Source organism: Sorex araneus, chromosome X (assembly GCF_027595985.1).
Source record: "Sorex araneus isolate mSorAra2 chromosome X, mSorAra2.pri, whole genome shotgun sequence".
In the NCBI taxonomy this organism is placed as follows: domain Eukaryota; kingdom Metazoa; phylum Chordata; class Mammalia; order Eulipotyphla; family Soricidae; genus Sorex; species Sorex araneus.
In genome coordinates this window covers 247,274,886-247,296,199 of record NC_073313.1, presented here as the reverse complement: position 1 = coordinate 247,296,199, position 21,314 = coordinate 247,274,886, and the positions used below count along the sequence as shown (strand labels likewise).

The 21,314-nt window shown below is 40.8% G+C and overlaps 1 protein-coding gene across 2 annotated transcripts in view; it reads left to right on the top strand.

The window, feature by feature from the left end:
* The window catches only part of BARD1 (BRCA1 associated RING domain 1), a 93,725-nt gene that overhangs the window by 47,485 nt on the left and 24,926 nt on the right, over positions 1-21,314 (top strand). For both annotated transcript variants that reach the window (XM_055121494.1, XM_055121495.1), the window contains exons 5-7: positions 8,685-8,765; positions 10,565-10,737; positions 20,054-20,162. In XM_055121494.1, coding sequence (XP_054977469.1) covers positions 8,685-8,765; positions 10,565-10,737; positions 20,054-20,162 — 363 coding nt within the window. The remainder of the gene's footprint in view (positions 1-8,684; positions 8,766-10,564; positions 10,738-20,053; positions 20,163-21,314) is intronic.

Below are 21,314 nucleotides of genomic sequence, written 5' to 3'. Positions count from 1 at the left end.
ATGTGCGTGCTTGTTGTGCCTGCACTCATCGCCCAGAGCTTAGGGCTCTACAGGTTTCTTTTTTTGTGCTTAGTTAGTACCCTTGCTGCAGTGCCAGTTAAACCGAACGTCTTCTAACTGTGGTTACATTACTTCTGGGATTTCTTGTTAGCTCTTCACTTTCTGTAGCTACCGCCTTTGTGGAAGTTACTTTTTTTTTGTTTTATTCTGGCCCATTTGTATTTGCTCTCCTAACCAATGACTGTAAGTTGAGTGACACGTCATCACTATCACTATCATCTCGTTGATCATCAGTTTGCTTGAGCAGTCTCAGTAACGTCTCCATTTGTTCTAGCCCTGAGATTTTAGCAGCTTCTCTTTATTCATCCTTCCCAACGGTGCTGCATTAGATGCTCTTTTCAGGGTCAGGAGAATGAGACCCATCATTGTTACTGTATTTGGCATATAAATATGCCACAGGGAGTTCGCCTGGCTCTCCTGTGCAGGCAGGAAGCTCTCGGTAGCTTGCCAGGTTCTCCAAGAGGGAGAACTAGGCTATAAGATGTCCCTGAGCTTGGTTTTATAGTCTCTGGATGTTGGCATTGATGGGATTACACAACACCAGGGGCAGTTTCTGGGTGTGACCGCCTAGCTACTAGATGGGTATCTGGGCGGAAGAGGCCCAGTCCCGGTCCGAGCAGGCTTGGAGATCTCAGCCCCGGGTCCCGCACACCTGGGTTCCTCTGCCGGTTCCTTCATGCGTGAGGCTCGTCCGAAGCTGTGGCGAATGGCCTTGAGTGTGACTGTGGCTGGGTTCCAGACACATAAGTGGCACATAATAAGGCAAATTATTATTTTAAACAATTAATTTTAAAATTAAGTTATTTTAAATGAGGCAGAGTTTTATAGGTCAAGGGGTATGGTGCTGGTCTCACCAGACTGAGGTCATTTTGTCAGCTGCATTCCTTTCCAGAGACTGCAGGAGAGAGCCGGTTCCTCGGTTATTTGGGCTGTTGGCAGGAATGGCCCAGGTTCCTTACGGCCCTCTTCCCGGGCTGTCTCTTCAGCTGAGAGTTATGCTCCAGTACTAGAGACAGGCTCACTCATTTGTGACTCCTCCTTGTTCACCAAGGCCGGCAACAGTCGGTGGGGACCAAGCTAGGAAGGATTCACTGTTTTGAATGGACTTAACATGATTAGATTCGGGCCACCCAGTAAGTGTACAGGGATCACACCCCCAAGCCAGACCCTTAAAGGGTCTTTTTTTTTTTTTAGATTTTTATCCATATCACATCCAGCCGTGGTACTCAGGGATAGTTCATGTGAAGCAGGGAGGAGAAAGACGGTCATTTTCCTTTTTTCTTTTTTTTTTTTTTTGCTTTGTGGGTGGGTCACACCCGGCAATACACTGGTGTTACTCCTGGCTTTTGCACTCAGAAATTACTTCTGGCAGTGCTCGGGAGACCTTATGGGATGCTGGGAGTTGAACCCGGGTCGGCTGCATGCAAGGCAAATGTCCTACCCGCTGTGTTATCGCTCCAGGCCCAAGACAGTCACTTTTCTTCCCATCTGCTGCTGCCACCCGGGACCCAGGGTTACCGGGTTCTTGTCTTACCTCGCAGAAAAGAATTTCAGGAGTAGACAAAGGGTGAAATTGCAGTTTGTATTTGGACGTTTTGAAGGGAAGGGGGAGAGAAAGTGGGAGAGAGTGGAGAGGAGTGTGCTCCAGAGAGAACCGGGGCTTGAAGGGTGGAGAGAGCCCTACACACATCCCAGCAGTAGACAGGAAAGATGAACGGACACATCTCAAGAGGGGAGACATGGGCGACACATGTGCTCAGGCACCACATGTGTTCGGCCACACGGGCACAAGCAGCACATGTGCTCCGGCAGAGTCTGAGTGCCTTTCCTGTGTTCAGGTGGCCTTTATAGGGTCTCTCCACCCTGCCCCCTAGTGGTGCTTCTGTCTAGCTAATTGTTGCTAAGGAGGTTACCAAGGAGTTGGAAGTGGTGATGGTCTTCTGAAATTCCTTTCCTGGCCTTTTGTTGCCGCTAGAGCTTCTCTGGCTGGGTCTGTTGGCAGGTGCCGTGGGAAGGTCTTGTCAGGCCTTCCTGTTTTCTGCAAGATAGGCCTTTGCAACCTCAGGGCTACTCCCGGGACCTTCACTGCCATTGCCTTAGGCGGGGGCCTTCCCTACCTGCCTGCCTGCCTGTATTGGGGGAACCTTATGGATCTATCCTGCCCCTTTCCTGTTTTGTGTCTTTGTTTGTAAGATCCGTATCCTTAATCCCAGTAGGTAGTTTCTTGGTGCAAAGTAGCAATCAAGTTGTGTGGCGATCAGGATGTGCACATTTGGCAGTTTTTTTTTGACCACACCGCTGGCTTGGCCCTGCCATTTCTTGCTGTGCTTTTCTTTGTGCCCCGTCGTCTGTTCTCTGTGTGACAGCTGGGAGAATCTGTCCCCAGTCAGAGCTTGTCGTTTCTCTACTTCTCTGAGGTTAGATTCCTCCTTCCTTCCTGTGGTCTGTGCAGCTCTGGGAGATGGCTCCTTCTGCAGGCTCTGCTTAGCTGCCGCCTCTTTGGACAGGCACCCCAACTTCACGGAATTAGCAGCCCCTTTGCTTGTTTTGTTTTTCTTCCCATTGTTTCCTGACCTTACGATTGACCTGTTGGTTGCCTATCTCTTAGGATGAGAACAAGAATTGTTTGTTCCATTCATCTGTTCACTGTTTGAGCTTCAACATCTAGAACATTGCCTGGGAGGTTTAGATGGATAAGAACCCCTTTCCTTGTCACTAAACTTTACTTTAAAGCCATTTTAAGTATTATTGTCATTATTATTGTTGTTATTATTATTACCCACACTTGGCAGTGTCCAGGGCTTACTTCTAGCTTAGTGCTTAGGGATCACTCCTGCAGGGCTTGGGGGACCATACGGGGTGCTGGGGTTAGCAGCCAGTTCAGCTGGGTGCAAGGCAGACTCTATACCTACTCGACTAACTGCTCCAGCCCTGTCACACTAAACTTTTATCTCATGAATTAGTCAGGACTGTTCATTGGTTTCCTAGTACTTTGCATATGTTCTTTTCTCTGTCAAATATTCTTTGCTCTGACTTTTTTATTGTTGTTGTTCTTATCCTGGTTATTTGCATCTGACCTTCAAAACCAGCTTATATCCAACCCCCAACTTCTTTTTGAAATTTTCGTTGATTCAGGCCACACCTGGCAGTATCAGGACTGACTCCTGGTTCAGTGCTCAGGGATCACTTCTGGTGGCCTCTGGGAGCATGTAGGGAACCAGGAATTGAACCCAGATTGCCACATGGAAGGCAAACACCGTTCCCATGCTATCATATTTCTGGCCCCTGTCAGCAGCCTTATTCGTGCTTCTCTCCCCACCCCTGCTCTCACAGAATTCCCAGAGTCAGTTTTTTTCCCCAGTAGTAGTATTTTACTTTTATCTTTCTGTTTAGTCTCTTCTCAGGTTGGCTGTTATTTGGAGTATTTTTCTTATGTAGCATTAATTGGAAAATACAAGTTTTAATTTTACATTTCAAAAGTAAGAATAAATAAAAGTATTTATCATTAAAGTCAGAGTTCCATTCTGACCCCTTTACTCGCTGCTGACAATCTCTTCTTACAAGCTGCTATTATTTTCCTGTATATAGGTTGTGAATTTCTTTATGCAAATCTAAGCAAATGTTTTCCATTTTGGTGCACAGCTTTCTGTACATTTTGGCACTCACACAGATTTGGGGGTTAATTTTCATTAGTGAACTGGTCCTTGACACATGGCTCCCTGGTCCTTTCCTTTGCTTTTATAAACTAGTGCTAAGTAAGTTATCTTCTGTTTCATATGTGACAACATATGTCTCTGGAATATATATCTAGAGGATTTCTGAATCAATGTAAATAATCTGTTATTTATCTTGATAACCTTCCTTGTTGGTTCTGGTAGTTTCTCTGTAACTGCCATAGTAGTCAGGTTCTCTGTATGTGGACAATGTAACATCAGAGTTACAGTTTGTGATAAGTCAAGACTTATATCTTTTTCCTCTTAAGATCATGGGCTTAATGTCTTGCCAGCTAGCTTTTGTACAATCAGCACGTTTTGAATGCAAAACCTATGCAGAATTCAAGATTTCTTTAATTATGCTGTTATTATTCTTTCAAAACCACGTAGGATGTTTTCAGATCTATCGTGTAAACATTCTTACTTAACTAGAGCAAAAATTAAGATCCACTTAGCCATCCCCCACTTTTTAAAATTTGCATATGCATGTCATCCATGGTTAAAATAACATTGAGAACATGTTATAAGATACTATGAAAATTGTTATGCCTAAGTACTAAGGATAAGCACATTCTTAGGATTTAATAAAAATAAAAGTCCTCATTAGTCTACTTGACATTTCTCTTGATTTCTCTTGAATTTTTAAAAATTTCTTTTTGATTTGTTGTCACCTTTATTTGAAAATTTGTAGGTGCTGGAATAAACTTCCCCCAATTTCTCTAGCACAAATTCTCAAGATGATTGTGACTGTTGTTCATGCCAAGGCAGTGAGCAGATGATGAAATAGAAGGACGGCTGGAAGTTGTCATGTCATGATGTATTTCTGATGCGCACCCAGAGAACTGTTTGAGGCAACTTGTGAGGCGTGATGGACTTATTACAGCAGAGGTGCGGAGGGCCTGCGGAGTGCAGGAAAGCCTCGTGAGGGCTGGACTGTAATTTCACACCAGCTTCCCAGAGAAAGGAGGAGAGAAGTCAAAAGCGTTTGTCTGAGATGTTCCCATGATTTTCAAGTCTAGAACAGCTTTCAGAGGCATTGTTGCCCCTCTGCCCTCCCCCACCACTGAAACAGCAATGCCTTTATCCTCTAACCTGGGACATTGTCAGGTGACTGTGAGGCTGTCAGAGCCATCTGTAAAATTCCTGTAAACTGGCTGAGGAGTCGGGGAAGTAATTCAGATAACTGAACTTTAAAAAAAGAACCCGATCTGGTAATTTAATGTAGAATAATGTAAGTGGCTTAGGTAAATCATCCTTACTAATTACAGTGCTCCTGTGCTATTTTTCTTTTCTTTTCTTTTTTTTTTTTAAGGTATCTATTGTTAATAATATTTTGGAGCAGCTAACACTAATTAAGGAAGAAAGTTCTTTTGTGTGTGTATGTGTGTATAGAAAGTTAATTTATATTAGTTGTAATTTCTGTGAATATGTGTAGATTCTTTCCTTTGACAGATAAGCAATAAGAAAGTTCAATATAAAAATAGAAAATTCAATATGGCATACATACCCTTTTGTTTTCAGTCTAAAAGTTATTGAAAATACCAACTCCGTTTAAAATTTCTTTCTTTGGTAAATACTTTCTTAGATGATTCCCCACTCTCCTTCCCAGCCCCTGCCGGCTATGGTTTAGGAAAATCTCAATTATTCCTTTAAGTCGTGAGGAGGCTAAAAGTGAGTGTCTGTTACTGAGAAAATATTCTGTGAGAGAAGAAAGTAATTTAAAGGAATCAAAAGCAGAACTTAATTTATTTCCTGGAAACTTCACATTGGTTCAAGTTTACCCAGTTACTGTGGGTCCTATCTAATTATCATAATTTTATTTATGTGCATGACATTAAATTTACATAAAATGGAACAATAAAAATCTGACAGACTTTTAAGTACTAGGGAGGAGAAAGCAGGTTGAGTATAAAAAGCAAACCGTTTGCAAGTCATCTACACATTTCGGGGAAGTCTAGGGGTAGAATGTTAACAGGAGGCACCTTAGATAATATGAAGCGGTGACATGAAAGGAAAATACCGCTGTCTGGAAACCTTAAAGAAATTCTGCTTTTAGTCTCTTACCTTGTCACTGTGATGTTCCTCTTCAGCCTACGATTATGTTCATGTTAATTTATAGACTTCTGTAGGCGAAATTTATCTGTAGAGTTAGAGTAAGGTTTGTGCGCGCGCGCGCGCGTGTGTGTGTGTGTGTGTGTGTGTGTGTGTGTGTGTGCGTGTGTGTATAAAAATCTTGTTGAAGCTTAAGACTGTTTAGTGCTCTTCTGACCCATATTCATGGGACTGTTCTGAAAATATCTTGAGTGTGTAGCTTGTCAGTCGTTCCTGAGCTCATGCATATATAGAGCAGGACATGGCAAAGATGTGATCACTGATCATTAGGGTGGGAGCGTGGCATCCCTCAGGACCTATGGGAACTTTTTCTTTTTCTTTCTTTTCTTCCTTCCTTCCTTCCTTCCTTCCTTCCTTCCTTCCTTCCTTCCTTCCTTCCTTCCTTCCTTCCTTCCTTTCTTTCTTTCTTTCTTTCTTTCTTTCTTTCTTTCTTTCTTCCTTTCTTTCTCTTTCTTTCTTTCTTTCTTCTAAAATTGCAAGTGGGGCAATTGATTTAAAATTTAAAATGCTTGTTCTGAATATCCCAGGTCATTTTGTTACATTAGGAGCAAAGAAAAATTTATGCTGCGTGTGGATTTGTCTTTAGTGAGAACTAAATGACCATTTTTCAGATTTACTGCGTTGGAGAGGTAGCCTAATGTTCTGACACAAGTGGATGTTACTCTATGCAGGCAACTCAGTGGCTATACATCAAGAGAGATTAAAAAACACATTTCAGAAGAGTGCTGGGATTTGGAATTGTAAAGAAGAGATTTGCTTGCTAAAGACACTTCACCGGGGCTGGAGCGATAGCACAGCGGGTAGGGCATTTGCCTTGCATGTGGTCAACCCAGGTTCGATTTCCAGCATCCCATATGGTCCCCTGAGCACCACCAGGAGTATTTCCTGAGTGCAGAGCCAGGAGTAATCCCTGTGCATCACCAGGTGTGACCCAAAAAGCAAAAAAAAAAAACAAACAAAAAAATAAAACTTCACCAAGCTAGCTGAACACAGCATTGTCATAAGTGACTTTTATCATATGTAACTTACTTACTCAGTCTTTTTCAGAATAAGATATGTCAGTTATTTTTTTGAGAAAATCAATTTTGCTTCTGCCTAAAAAATAACTCTTCACAGATGACTATAAACTGACGCATTAAGGATAAATAGAGTAACTGCCATTGGGCCAACAGTTTGGAGGCAGTTTTAACATTGATTTCACTTTGGTAGCCGTTTGATTTTGACTCTTTGAAATAATCTGCAAAGACTCATTACATATGCTCAAATGGATGTTTCTCACAAATGATCAGTTAAAACTTATGGTCAGTCAGCTTTCTCTGATGCCCTTAGCTTGGTATTTTGAAATTAATTTTAATATCAGTTGCTGGATATTCAAGGACAGACCAATGCCCTAACTTTATTTTTATAAAGTTCTTCACAATATTTGATTACATTTAATATTTGAACACCAATCCCACCACCATTACATCTTCCCACTACCATATTTCTAATGTTCCCATCCTGAACCCCAAACCCTGCTCCCAATGCTGAACTGAAGTAATTTATTTTGTATTGCTGGTTATGAATAATCCACTAAAAATGATCCCAGAAAGATTCCTTAGGTGAAAGTGTGTGAAGATTGTTGTGTTTCAACCAGGAGCCATTAAACCCTTCTATAAGAGATTACCAACATGTTGTTAAAGGTTGAGCCTTGTGTGCCTATATATTTATCTGTATAAAATATGTAGCACTGTAGCACTATTATTCTGTTGTTCGTCGATTTGCTTGAGCGGGCACCAGTAACATCTCCATTGTGAGACTTGTTACTGTTTTTGGCATATCGATTAGCCACAGGTAGCTTGCCAGGCTCTGCCGTGTGGACGGGATATTCTCGGTAGCTTGCCAGGCTCTCCAAGAGGGACAGAGGAATTGAACCTGGGTTGGCCGCATATGTATTATATATAATTTTATTCTATATTTATCTGCATATAATATATAAATATATTTCCCCCTAAGATTGGTTGCCTTCTAGTTTAAACCCCATGAAATGTGGTGCTCTACCCTTGGTTTACCGGTGGTGTAAAGTATGAGATGCCACACAGCCGTGAATGTGGCTGCATTCATACCTATGACTTTTATGACTGCGTAGTTCCTCAGAAAAATTTGCATGCAGATTTGTTTTGTTTTGTTTTGCTTGAGGACTGTACCTAGTGGCACTGAGGGCTTACTCCTAGCTTTTTGCTCAAGGTTCCCATTCCTGACAGTACTTGGGGGAGCATAGGAGGTGCTAGGGATCAAACTTGGGTTGGTTGTGTACAAGGCAAGTACTATAACCCCAACCCCAGGATAATATAGCTTATTTATAGGCTTATGAGAAATAAGCATAAGGGAAAAGTTGAAGGGGTTTTGGGGGATGGGGGGGCGGGGTTGTGGGATTTGGACTATACCTGGTGTTGCTGAGGGCTTACCCTTGGCTTTGTGTTTAGAGATCTCTCCTCGCAGTGCTCAGGACCATGTGTAGTGCCTGAGATGGAACCCAGGTTGGCTGTGTGCAAAGCAAGTACCTTTCCCACTGCGCTTTTTACACGAAAGGGCTGGAGAATTAGCATAGCAGGTGGGATGCTTATCCTGTTTTGTCTTGTCTTATACACAGCAGACCCTGGCACCACGTATGCTCTGAGCACAGTGGGTATTGCCCCCAAACCAGAGAAAACACACACATAGACAGACACACACGAAAGCCAACAAAATGAAGCCACAAACACAACAACGTTAATATCTTTTCCTCTTTCATTAACGTCTTTTTGTTTTTCTCACTAGGGCGACGTGCCTTCTGTTGAATACCTCTTACAAAACGGAAATGACCCAAATGTCAAGGACCACGCTGGATGGACTCCATTGGTAGTTTCCTGTTTTTATTTTGTTCATTTCCTACTGTATACAGTTTAGTGATTTATGTACTATCCCATACCACATACCGACGACTCTTTGATGAACTTATGTTTTCACTAAGAGAACTATTATTTTTATTTAGCTTTTCAGTGTGACAGGTAAAAAAGCGGTTATGCCTTCGCCTTGACTGATTTACCTTGAAACATAGGAATCCAGCAACACTCCGTTGCTGAATTTAGCTGGTGTATTGAGGAATCCTTGCTGCAACTGACATTACACTCCATTCTTTATTATTGGCATTTTATTGAAACCAGAAAACCTTATTGATTTCTCAGATTTGTTATCTGGAGTTTATTCCTCACTTAGTATTTAATATCAAAATATTAGTTCATTATACTTTGAAAGTAAGAATGAATGAGAGGAGAGGATCTGGGTATGGGGATGTATCACAGGTCATGTTTCTTATTAAAGATCTTAGTCTCACTTATGCCTTTTCCAATTATATACACGTAGAGGTAGTAGAGATGTTTACTTATGTTGGACTTTCTTTTAAAGACCTTGCTTATTACTAAAATAAGTTTGATGAACATCACAAATAATTGAAAATGGTGCTGTTTTGGCTATTATGAGAGTGAGTAATCAGGATGGAATTGTTTACATTTTTTTTTTTCCGGTTTTGGGACCAACACCTGGCAGTACTCAGGACTTATTCCTCCTGGTTCTGTGCTCCGGGATCACACTCGGAGTAGCTCAGGGGACCGTGTGGTGTGCCGGAGACTCAGCCCAAATTGGCTGAGTGCATGCAAAGCAAGCGCCCTGCCTGCTCTTGCATCTCTCCAGCCTCAACTGTGGGACTCAGATACAGCGATAGAAGTGCCAATAGAAGCAGGGCTTGGTAGGGGATTTCCTTACCTCATAAACTGAGAATTCTGCACAGAAATTGGGAGATTCTCATGATACACTAGGTTCAAAGATTTAGAGTTACGTTTCCCTGGCGAGTCTGAATCAGAATCATTTTGTTTGGATTTCACAGCCACGCTTACCTTTCTGAAGGAACTAACTCCCCCCAATTACAAGACAAACTGGAGGAAAGCTTATTGAGGATCTAGAGAACTTCTTGACTAATTTGATTTTCTTTCTTGTTGAAATAGATGCTTAATGGGATATCAGCTATTCTGAGTTGAAGAGGTATAGCCTAGTGTATGCTAGAGATTTATTAGAATAGTGATATTTCTGTTCATCTCGACTTGCGACAAGATTTGCATGTGAGGCATGAGGCATCTTTGATTGGTGCATTGTTGCCAGTTATTCATTCAGTAAGCTCTTTCTGAGCACGTTCCTTGTTATTTCTGTTATCACTGACACCAGCCAAAACCCACTAATACAGCCATGCAGATGGAGAGGCTGGTCTTATAAATCCTCATTCTGCTTTGTTCCTTATGTTGGTGGTCATGTTATGTATAATATAATAGTAGAACATATACATATAATTATATTATTGTAGAAGTAGTTTAGGAGTTTTAGTTGGTTCATTTGGTTTGAAGATACGTTTTTGTTTTTTTTTAAAAAAAGGTGCTTGATCCCAGACTCATGTGAATCCCATCATTTTCATCAAGTTATCCTAGTTCCCCATCGTCACGTACCTTACCTCAGAGATGATTAACAGTGGCGTTTGCTCTGTCCACAACCAGAGGTCAATATGGATATTTAAATAAGGACCGATGATGGGCTCACAAATATATTTTTAAAGTGCAAGTTTATTCTGACTCTATTGCTCCTCCTCATTATTCTTCTTGCAATTTGATTAGCACGAGGCCTGCAATCACGGGCACCTGCAGGTAGTGGAACTGTTGCTGCAGCACCAGGCCTTAGTGAACACCACCGGGTATCAGAATGACTCACCGCTGCATGACGCGGTCAAGAATGGCCATACGGACATAGTCAAGTTGCTCCTTTCCTCCGGGGCCTCTCGGGATGCTGTGTGAGTACTTCATGTTTGGATCATTGACTTGAATTCTTGTGCCAAGGCCTGTGATGAAAAAGACGTCAGTTCCGACTTGGTGGCTGTCTTTCCTCTTTCACAACCAAAGCCAACTCTGACCGTTATATTCTGGGTTTTAAGATTCTGTGTCTGTGCTCTGTTGCTTTACAGCATTTAAATATTTGAGTGAGATTGGGTCTTTTAATTTTAGAAATAATTGCTGAATTAATTTTGGAAATTGGTTTTCTGGACACTTCCACTTAATTTTTCTGTTCTGTAGATTGATTAATGCTTAGTAATAAGAGAAGAATTAGAATCGCAGATATAACTCTTTTGTATGCATCTCAATACTTGAACGTTGTTTTAAATATTCTATTTTATGAGTTTTCTTCATAGTATAGCAGCCATTAAAATATGTAAGAATTAGATATTGGGCAAGTGTAGGCAGATTACTTCTGCCGTCACATCCTTCAAATGCGGCTCTGGGTAAGTTGTTTTGCAATGTTAGGGCACAGAGGCACCTTAGGGAATGCTGGTGAGGCCATTTAAGCATTGCTATTGTCATCGTGTCACAAATGAATAACATACGTGGGTTTTATATCTTTAAATCTATAACTTAGTTCATGTCTCCTTATACATTATTTCAGTTTTTTCAATTAATGAGGTAGGTGGCATGAAAATGCAAAACTTGCCTCTCTTTGCTTCCATTGCTTCTATTGGCAGGAATACAAAAAAAAAAATCAGACTGGTTATAGAGGCAAGTAAGAATTACAAAATGCAAAGCTGCTAGGTTGTGATTTTTGCACAGGTAACCATGTAACATAATTGCAAGCCAAATTAATAATTCAGGAATATGCCATGCCTTGTTGCTGGTCTTTCCAGTTAAAGTGTAAAAATAACTTGTGTTTTCCTGTCCTGTGTACCGTGAGTTTAGGGCAAGTTCAAGGGATACTTGCTAGTTTTTTAAAGTTCTTCTCTTCATATACAAGGTTCGAGTATCAATATATGGACCGCACAGATTTGACCCTCCTGTGGGCTTAACAAGCCGTTTGATGAAGCAAATGGTTGCCTGGGTCAGGTGGGACTGAAGAGTTTCCTTCCATTCTTGGGGTCTTAAATCAGCCGTGACTACTTTAATGAGTAGAGCACGGCCAGGGCGCAAGGGAATCCAGCCTGTATTTGTGACTCCATCATTGACTTCACAGCCTCAGGCAGGTTAATTTCTGTGCCCTGGTGTCCTCACCTATAAAACATGGGTGATGCCTGCTGCTTTTCCATTTCTTTCGAGCATAGTGAGGATTAATGAGCCAAAGCACTGGGCCTGTCTCGTGGTTTGTCGCCCATGATTCTTCACTGCACCCTGAAACGTATTAATATGCAAGTTGTGCCTTCTCACGGAGGCGCGTCCTGGTAAATAGGCTTACCCAGTCAAGTGGCAGAGTTGGGGATATTTATAGCCTGCCCCTGTGGGATGAAACCCTGGTGACAGGAACGCCGTGTATCAGTGCTGGGTGCTCAGGGATCACTAAACCATCTATTGTTGTGGAATATTTGAAATGAGGCTATTTCTTCCGAGGAGCTCACTTTCGGGGTGGGGGGCGAATGGGGGTGCCTGAGGTGCTCTTTCACATGGAGTTTACTTTTATTTCTGTTATTTATTTTTTTTCTTGGGTGTAGGAGTTGGATCCCAGCTTCAGTGCTCAAGAGTCACTTCAGGCAGTGCTTGGGGGACCATATGGGATGCTAAAGATTGAACCCGGGTTGGTTGTGTGCAAGGCAGGCGCCCTACCCGCTGTACGATTGCTCTTACCCCCCTTATTCCCCTTTTTGAAACAATAGTGACTTACCTTTACAGTCAATTTTTTGTTTGCTTGGGGGCCACGCCAGGCTGTGATCATCAGGCTTTGATTGTGGGTTTGGGGCTCACTCCTGGCACACGCCCAGGGAACCATGTCGGGTGACAGGAATGGAGCCCGGGTAGACCACGCGCAAGGCAAGCACTTTACCCCGTATGTCTCTGGCCCCACACTGTCAAGATTGAAATCAAAAACAAAACCAAAGATTTTTCTTCCTGTATTATTTTAGTATTTTTTTTCACAATACTATATTTAATAAATGATTTTTTAAATTTATGTTGAGGTAATCATACTTTTTGTCTGTCAGCATCATTTAATAACATTTGAATAATAACAGATTATTAGATTCCTGGGATGAACTTGACCTTGGTGTAGTGTTTTTCTCTAAACATTATTCTCTTTGGCATGATATTCATATTATGCCTGTTAGCTTCTTCAATTTGATAATTCACATATTGTAAAGCCTTCGGAGAGCTCGCCAGTCTTGTTAGTAGTTACCACAAGCACAAATGTGTATCACTCGGAGAATGTGGGTTGTAAAAGAGGACACCAGCTTCTCATTAAATCAGTGAGTTTGTCCTTGGGGAAGGCCCCCAAACCGGACTCCGAAAGCCTGGTTTGCTTATTTTGCAGATTCGGAGCCCACCCATAAAGATCTTCATTCTGCTGCTCGAAATTGGGCAAACCGCTGAGAACATGGTCTGTGGAGACAAATGTCTCCTGCTCTGTTTGCCGTATCCTCCTAGAATGTCTCAAACCCGTTACGTTGCAAGTTGTCCTATACAAAACTTTTTGGAGAGATGGTGCTTTTACACTGAATGCTAGGAAGATGCCATTTTTGTTTCCACTTACTTGGGTACCTGAAGCCAAAGTTGACCCCTACACTAGTGTGTGCACGGTGTTTTTCATTGTCCCCAGGGAAGTGATGGAGATAGAAAAACCAAGTCCTCACCCAAGCTTCTTATTCAGCCTTGGGAAAACTTTGACCTGGCACCTTTCTAAAGCTGTAAGAATGGTAATTGAAATTGTTTCAGTTGGAGGTAAATCAGACTTGCAGAAGTAAGGAAAGACTTAGTAAGTTAGCCCTGGCCGTAGATAGAACTTGACAGAAGTGAAGGCTGTTTTCTAAGTTCACCCTGGAAGAGAAAAATAATCCAAGACTAAGAAAATCCAGTCTCAGAGTTGTTCTTGAACGTCTTAGCAGAGAGGAAAGAAGAGAGGGCTGAAGGACGACGCTAGAAAGGTCTGTGCTTGGATATGTTCTGTTACATGGCTGTCACGAGTGGTGCTCAGACCACTTTATGACACTAAACAGTGGAGAAAAGGCCCAATAAGCATGTTTTTAAAGTGAAACGATAACTAAAAACTTGTAGCCTAGGACCTGGTGGGGAGGGAACAATAACTCAGTGGTTTGTAATTAGGTTGTAAAATTGTATGGAAGACCAAGTATAGCTAAAGCAAGAATAGGATATAATGTGACAAAACCAGGTGAATTTAAAAATAATTATTGAATACCGGGTGGAGGAAAATCTTGAATATTTTTAATATTCAAAAAATTAAAATCTTGGATATTTTTAAGGTAAGGCAAGATTATTAGGAATTAATCGTTCAAGATACTAATTGAGACTTGACCTTTATTTGCTATCTTCATTTTTAATTAAAAAAAACAGCAGTGGGGACTTGAGATGTAGATTTGGAAGGAAGATTTGCAATGTGGCCGATCTGGTTTGAATCCTGGCAGCGCTTAGGGTCCCCTGAGCACCACCAGGGGTCACTCTTGAGCACAGAGCCAGGAGTAACCCCTGAGCACCAGGGAGCTTTGGCTGTTAAAACTTTAGTACTTTTTTTAAAAAAAAAATTAATGTAGCTTGCATTTGAGTACAACATTAATAAATTTAGCTCTGAGTTTAGTTTTGTTTTACATAAGAAATTTACCTCTAGTGAGCTAAAATACGTCTACTACTGGAGGGAAAGTTCATTTTAACCTGAGATAATGAGAAAAGGGTTCATATCTTTGATACCTTTTTGTTTGAAAATACTTACATTGATAATGTTCAAAACCTCATTGACTGATTTTTGTCCTTGCTGACTTCTCTGCATCCCAGTGTTAAATCAAGATTAAAGTTCTTCCAGCCACATAAGAACCATTTTGAATGTATCTATCTTTAAAAATATAAAGCATCTTTATATAGTTGTGATGGGGGTTGTTTTTGTTTGTTGGGCCGCACCTGATGGTGCTCAGAACTGATTCTTGACTCTGTGCTTAGAGATCACTCCTAGTGGTACCAGGGATCGAATCCTGGTCGGCTGCATGCAACCCACTATACTATCTCTCCGGCCCCCAAGTGTGTCGAGTTTATGATTTGGTACTAGGTCTGCTATTAACAGTTTTCTTCGAAGGTAGTTAAATACCTAATTAGAAAATATTATATCGGCCATTAGACTTATTATCCTGCTCCCCTAGTTAAGTTTTTTAAAAAATCCTTTTGTAGCAAATAATACATGTTACAGCATTGTAAAAAGCATACTGCTCTTCTGAATCTCGCTGCATTTTCCTGCTTCACAGCTAGCCAAGTGACTGACTTGAAGCGTTAAATCTGTGCTTGTAAATTAAGAGATGTTCATAAAGGAGTTCACTAACGGACTGTCTTGGTAGATGTCTTATATTAGTAAAATTGCCCTCTTTGGCATATGTATTTGGGATAGAATGGTCTGCACTGGCCAGTTTAGATTTGCCCACTTTTCCTTGTAGTAGTGGTGCATTTCGAGGGGGCACATTTGTAGGCCGATTTCTAGGGTGGATTTTTTTTTTTCCTTTTTGGGTCACACCGGGCGATGCACAGAGGTTAGTCCTGGCTCATGCACTCAGGGATTACTCCTGGCGGTGCTTGGGGAACCATATGGGATGCTGGAATCGAACCCAGGTCGGCCGCGTGCAAGGCAAACACCCTACGCACTCTATCACTCCAGCCCCCTATGGTGGATTCTTGAGGAGAAAAGAACATTTAAGAGTTACATTGTCTTATTACCTTTTGTCTTCCCGAGGTCAAGATATGAAAGGTTAAACATCATGGTTTAAAGTTCTTCCTTTCATCAGTAGTTAGTGATCAAATGGAATCAAGTGAGGAAAAGGATTTTCAGAGTCATTTAACTCATGCCCTTTATATTGTATAATAAGGGAAGTTAAAATTTCTTAGTGTAATTTTGTTACGAAAAAGGCTTCTGTGGGGCTGGAGTGATAGTACAGCAGGGAGGGCGTTTGCCTTGCATGCGGCCTACCCGGGTTTGATTCTCAGCATCCCATCCCATATGGTCCCCTGATCACCACCAGGAGTAATTCCTGAATGCAAAGCCAGGAGTAATCCCTGTGCATTGCCGGGTGTGACCCAAAAAGCCAAAAAAAAAAAAAAGAAAAGAAAAAGGCTTCTGTGTTTTCTTTCCGTAAACATCCAAATTATCTTTACAAAGCATGCATGAAATACACATGCACACACACACACACAAAAAAAACACTAGAGAAAATGAAGATAAAGGTCACCACTGCAGATGTAACTTTTGTTCATTTACCTTCATTCTGCAGACTGGAGTGATAACACAGTGGGTAGGGCATTTTCCTTGCATGCGGCCAACCCGGCAAGCTACCGAGAGTATCCCGCCCGCCCAGCAGAGCCTGGCAAGCTACCCGTGGTGGATTGGATATCCCAAAATCAGTAACAAGTCTCACAATGGAGACGTTACTGGTGCCCGCTCTAGCAAATTGATGGACAGTGGGATGACTGCTACAGTGCTACCTTCATTCTGTACTCTGTCTTACAAAAATAACAAAACTAATAATATTAGTAGCTTGGCAGTTTCTGAGCTTTTACTACCTGTCAGGCTAAATACTTTTTATATATTAATTTGCTCCCCATAAGACTCTTGAAGTAGCGTTGTATTCTCATTTTACAGATGAGGAAATGGCTATTGAGGAAACTTTGGGGTTGTTTGGGGTTTTCTGTTACCATTGGAGGAAGTCTAATTCCAAATATGGCTGCTCTTTTTAATCTGCTACGCTGTCTTGAAGGCTTCACACCAACTTTCCTCTCAAGGGCACCCTGTTGATATAGAATACTTCTGTACTCTGCTGTTTACTTTTTCCATTTATGTTTGGTAAACTTGGCTAGACTTAAAAGGAAATCTTTCTTTCCCTCATCTTTGGCCCACTGAGGTCTATGAGGATAGAAACTACCTTTAATTTCATTGGTTCTTCATTAACTAAAATATTTCTTAAATGTACCTTTTGAGTGAAAGAGTATTTGTCTGACCAATTACTGCATAGCTTTGGTAACTTTTACCCTAAAAGCATATGTACGTATATTTGTTCTGTGTAGGTTATAAATTTAAATGATTTTTTTCTAATTTCCTTATATATATGTGTGTGTGTATCATACATATATACATACTTATGTAGAATCTACTGACCTCTTAGGAATAGTGATTGCCCAGTATTTTAGTAATAAAAAGCAGTAATTTATGAGTATTTAGATCTGTCAAATTTGAGAAGTCAATTTAAAATCTTTAATCACCAAAAGTTTTTATGTGGAATATATTTTCAAAAGTGTGATATAAACTCACAGCTAATGGAATTTGAGTAGGTGTACACTAGTGAAGGGGGAAAAAATAAAATTTTCTTATATCTCGTGAAGGAACAAAGAAAATAAGTCAGTAAAAATCATATTTTCTTTATAGAGCTCATGTAAACTGTCTCCATAGTATCAAAAACCACAAAACCTGTTACAATATATTTGTAATCAGAACAGGTTTTCTTTGATAGGGCACTAAGAGAGCTGTGCTGTCAAGAGTGGTACAGATGAAAGATATTACTGTCCTGTCATGCACCACTTGTAAATTCAGCAGTGAAGATGTTGATGTTTTCCTATATTCCTCAAACAACCCTAATTATATTAGTGTTGCATTGACACATCAATTTTAACCAGTAGACACTGTGGCTCTCTATTTTCACAGCTGCATACTGTCTTTGTTTCAAACGTCTGTTTCTTTGTGGCTGATTACTTGATGAGTTTTCTCCTACACATAAGCACAAGAGTGACCAGATTCTTAAGCTTTGGTTAAGTCTTTCTGAGTCTTCCATTTGTTCCATCCATTTCAGCGTAGATGTTCTTACTTACTGAATAGCCCTTCACACTCAATTCACCTAGTTGTTGTTTCTGGTTCTGAGCTCAAGGACATTTTGTTTGGTGATACTTTTTTTTTTTTTTTTAAATTTTTTAACCTCCATTGCTTGGCTTAGTTTATACTTCATCACCTTTATAAGTCTGTTAAATGAATCTTCAGTAGACAAGGACAGTAGGTAAGGGCAATGCTTTCTAAGTCTCATGCACTGTAGTACTGTCATCCCATTGCTCATAGACCTGCTCCAGCGGGCACCAGTAACATCTCCGTAGTGAGAACTTGTTACTGTTTTTGGCATATCAAATATGCCACGGTAGCTTGCCAGGCTCTGCTGTGTGGGCAGGATAGTCTCGGTAGCTTGCCGGGCTCTTCGAGAGGGATGGAAGACTTGAACCCAGGTCAGCCACATGCAAGGCAAATGCCCTACCCGCCCTACACGCCCTACTCGATCCAGTCTTTATGCATTCCTCCAAAATTGCTTGGTCGCTTTTAAAGTGTTAAACATTTAGGTTAAAGTAGTTGGAAAATAGAGTGCATGCTATTTTTAAGTATATTTAGGAAAAAAAAAATTCTGCTAGCTTCCTTGGTAGTCTCATACTAAAGTAGCACTAAGTATTTATCTTTGAATCCACTGGTCTTAAAATTTCAAAACAAATAACTTCCTTAGGTAATGAGGGAAAATAACTGACTTACCATTGTCTTCAGTAATCAATCATAGTGATAATATCTTTTTGCGTGTGATATGTGAGCTCCCTTTTCACTATTACTTGTTTTAAAGAACAAACATGGAACCAGAGAAGCAGTACAGGTGTTCAGGTCCTTGCCTTGCATGGGTCAGCCCTGGTTCCATGCCCTACACAGCATGTGGTTCCCTGAGCCCGTCAGGAGTGATTCCTGAAGGAGCCTGAAATAAGCCTTCAGCACAGCTGGAGGTGACCCCAAAACAGGAAGATAGGACGAAATCTGATTATGTACATTTTAGACCATTCCTTGAACCTTACTAGTTTGTTCTCTGCTAACTATAAATGAGGGAGAAATGGAAAGAAAGACAGGAGCTGCTATGTATAATTAAGATAGATTTTTCACACCACTTCTGTTCACAAGATGTTCTTCCATTCAAATACATCATTATGAGGAAAAAACCATTTTATGATTTCTTTTGTGTCCCTATGAAAAAGTAGGACTCCCACCTTTGTCCTTTTTTCCTCTTGTCGTGGTATTCGATGGTGCCACATAAAAGCTTGTATCTGACTTCAAATTTTATTGGCCCACAACGGAGCCATATATAATCTTGTAGGATTCAGTGGGCTCCATCCTGCATGATGCGGGACCAAAGTTTAAAGACTGTGAAAGAAATGCTTATTTTAGGAAACTGTCTAAGAAGATTTTGGAAAGTTTTCACATCCTTGAGTTCATGTGTAAGTCAGTGCTGTAGAAGACAAGAGTTGTATTGTTTCAACAGTTTACTCATAATTTGAAGGTTAATAATTCAAAGGTCATTGAGCATTTTTTTGAGCGTTATACTAATTTGAAGGTTAGCAATAATAATAATTTGACGGTTAATAGTGAGCAGTTTTGGAATTGGCTATGCCATTGGAACTGCTTTCTCTTTTTTGAAGTGTTCTATATTTTCTGAAGTCTGTTTGGAGAAAGTGTGTGACTTGTGAATTCCTGCATCCTGAGAATTCTGCGTCAACCATTCCTTGAAGCCTACTAGTTTGTTCTCTGCTACGATTATTATCATAGATTGTAGTGTATATAGATATCAAAATTGATTTGAAAAGTACCCCGCTCACTACTTTGTAAAATAGTTTGACATGTGGCATTGTTTTTCTTTTAGTGGAGCTAAATGCCTATGGTGTGGATTTATCTGATTTCTCTATTTGTTCATATAGACTAAAGAGCCTATGATAGCAGTAGTAAATGATTTTTATTTGCATTTGAAAGCATCTCACCCACAGTGGTTAATGATTATGAAGGCATCATTTAAAAAGAGTCTGAATACAAATGAATACAAACTTGTATAAAAAAAAATAATGTGTAAGTAAGAATATATTTAACTTAAAATACTGGGTCTGATGTCAGATGGGAATTTTATATCTTTTTCTCCATTGAATTTAGCAGCTTGTGATACTTGTTCTTTATGTCGTCTGTGATTCGGAGTCATTTATTTTAATAAAAATTGTGTTATTAAGGAAGTTGAAAAGTTGTTCTGCTAGGCATCCACTTAGTTAATAATCAAGTCACGCATTTTATTTACTTAAATCCATCTGCACTTATTTTACCAGTAACATATTTGGTCTGCGGCCTGTGGATTATGCAGACAGTGAAAATATGAAATCACTATTGCTGCTCCCAGTGAAGACTGAATCATCATCAACGGGCCACGGCTCAGCAGTAAGTATGGCTTTAGCTTAGGGGGATTTATATCTTTTATTGAAATTGGTTATGAAAGAACAGAGTGGGAAAATTTCCAGTTAGCAATTTACTTTCACTGGCCAAATAGTTACTGAGCACAAATTTTTTTTTTTTTTTTTGTGTGTGTGTGTGTGTGTGTGTGTGTGTGTGTGTGTGTGTACCAGCTACCAAAAATTCAATGAGATATTTGGAAGAAATTTATTGACATATTTTTATTGACTCCCCCTTGCATCCCCATATTTAGGCAGTGCTCGCATTCTGTAGGGAATCAGGGTGGGTGGTGGGACTTGGTACTCGCGATACTTGCATCCTCATGAGAGACAGGAAAGAGATTGTTCACAGGGAAGCTCATAGAAATCAAATGATTTGAGGAACTCCTAACGAGAGAAGACTTTGAAGAGAGTAAGTCGGTGGTTGTGGCATGGGCTCCAGGGCGAGCACTGCTATAGCCGCGGCTGTGAAGGAGAGCCTGAATAAACAAACTCCTGTTTGCCTCGGAATCCGAAGGATAATGAGACAGCACGGCTAAGACCTGGAGGATAAGTGTTTCGGGCAGAAGGAACAGCAAGCACAGGGCTTGGATCAGCCTGTGTCCTTTGTGTGTCAGATTGACGTGTTTGAAGGTGAGAGAGAAGGTTATTGTTGCCAGAGACGAGTGGGTATCCAAGAGTAATGGGAAACCACTGAAAGGATTTAAAGCGAGCGAATGACATGATTTGATTTATGCTTTACAGAGCTGATTTGATTTATGCTTTCGAAAGTTCTCTTTGACTGCTTTGTAATAAAGACGCTGAATGGAAGGGCAAGGATGGAAGCAAGGAAATCGCTTAGAACTGTTTCATCATGACAGTGGGAAAGACACACCACAATGACCTAGTATTGAGACAGTAACAGTAGAGGCGATCTGAAGTCATGAGGGCTAGTGTGTATGTTGAGTGAAGGCCAACAGAACTTTGTGGTGGGTTATAGGTGGATGAAGTGTGGGGCATGAATGTAGTTAGTGTGGGCAGAACAGTGGAGTAATGATGGTGTCATGGGCTGCCTTGGAAAAGGAACCTCAGAGTTTTCTTGTTTTGTGGTTTGGGGGCCATACCTGGCGGTGCCAGGGGTTACTCTTGGCTCTGCACTACT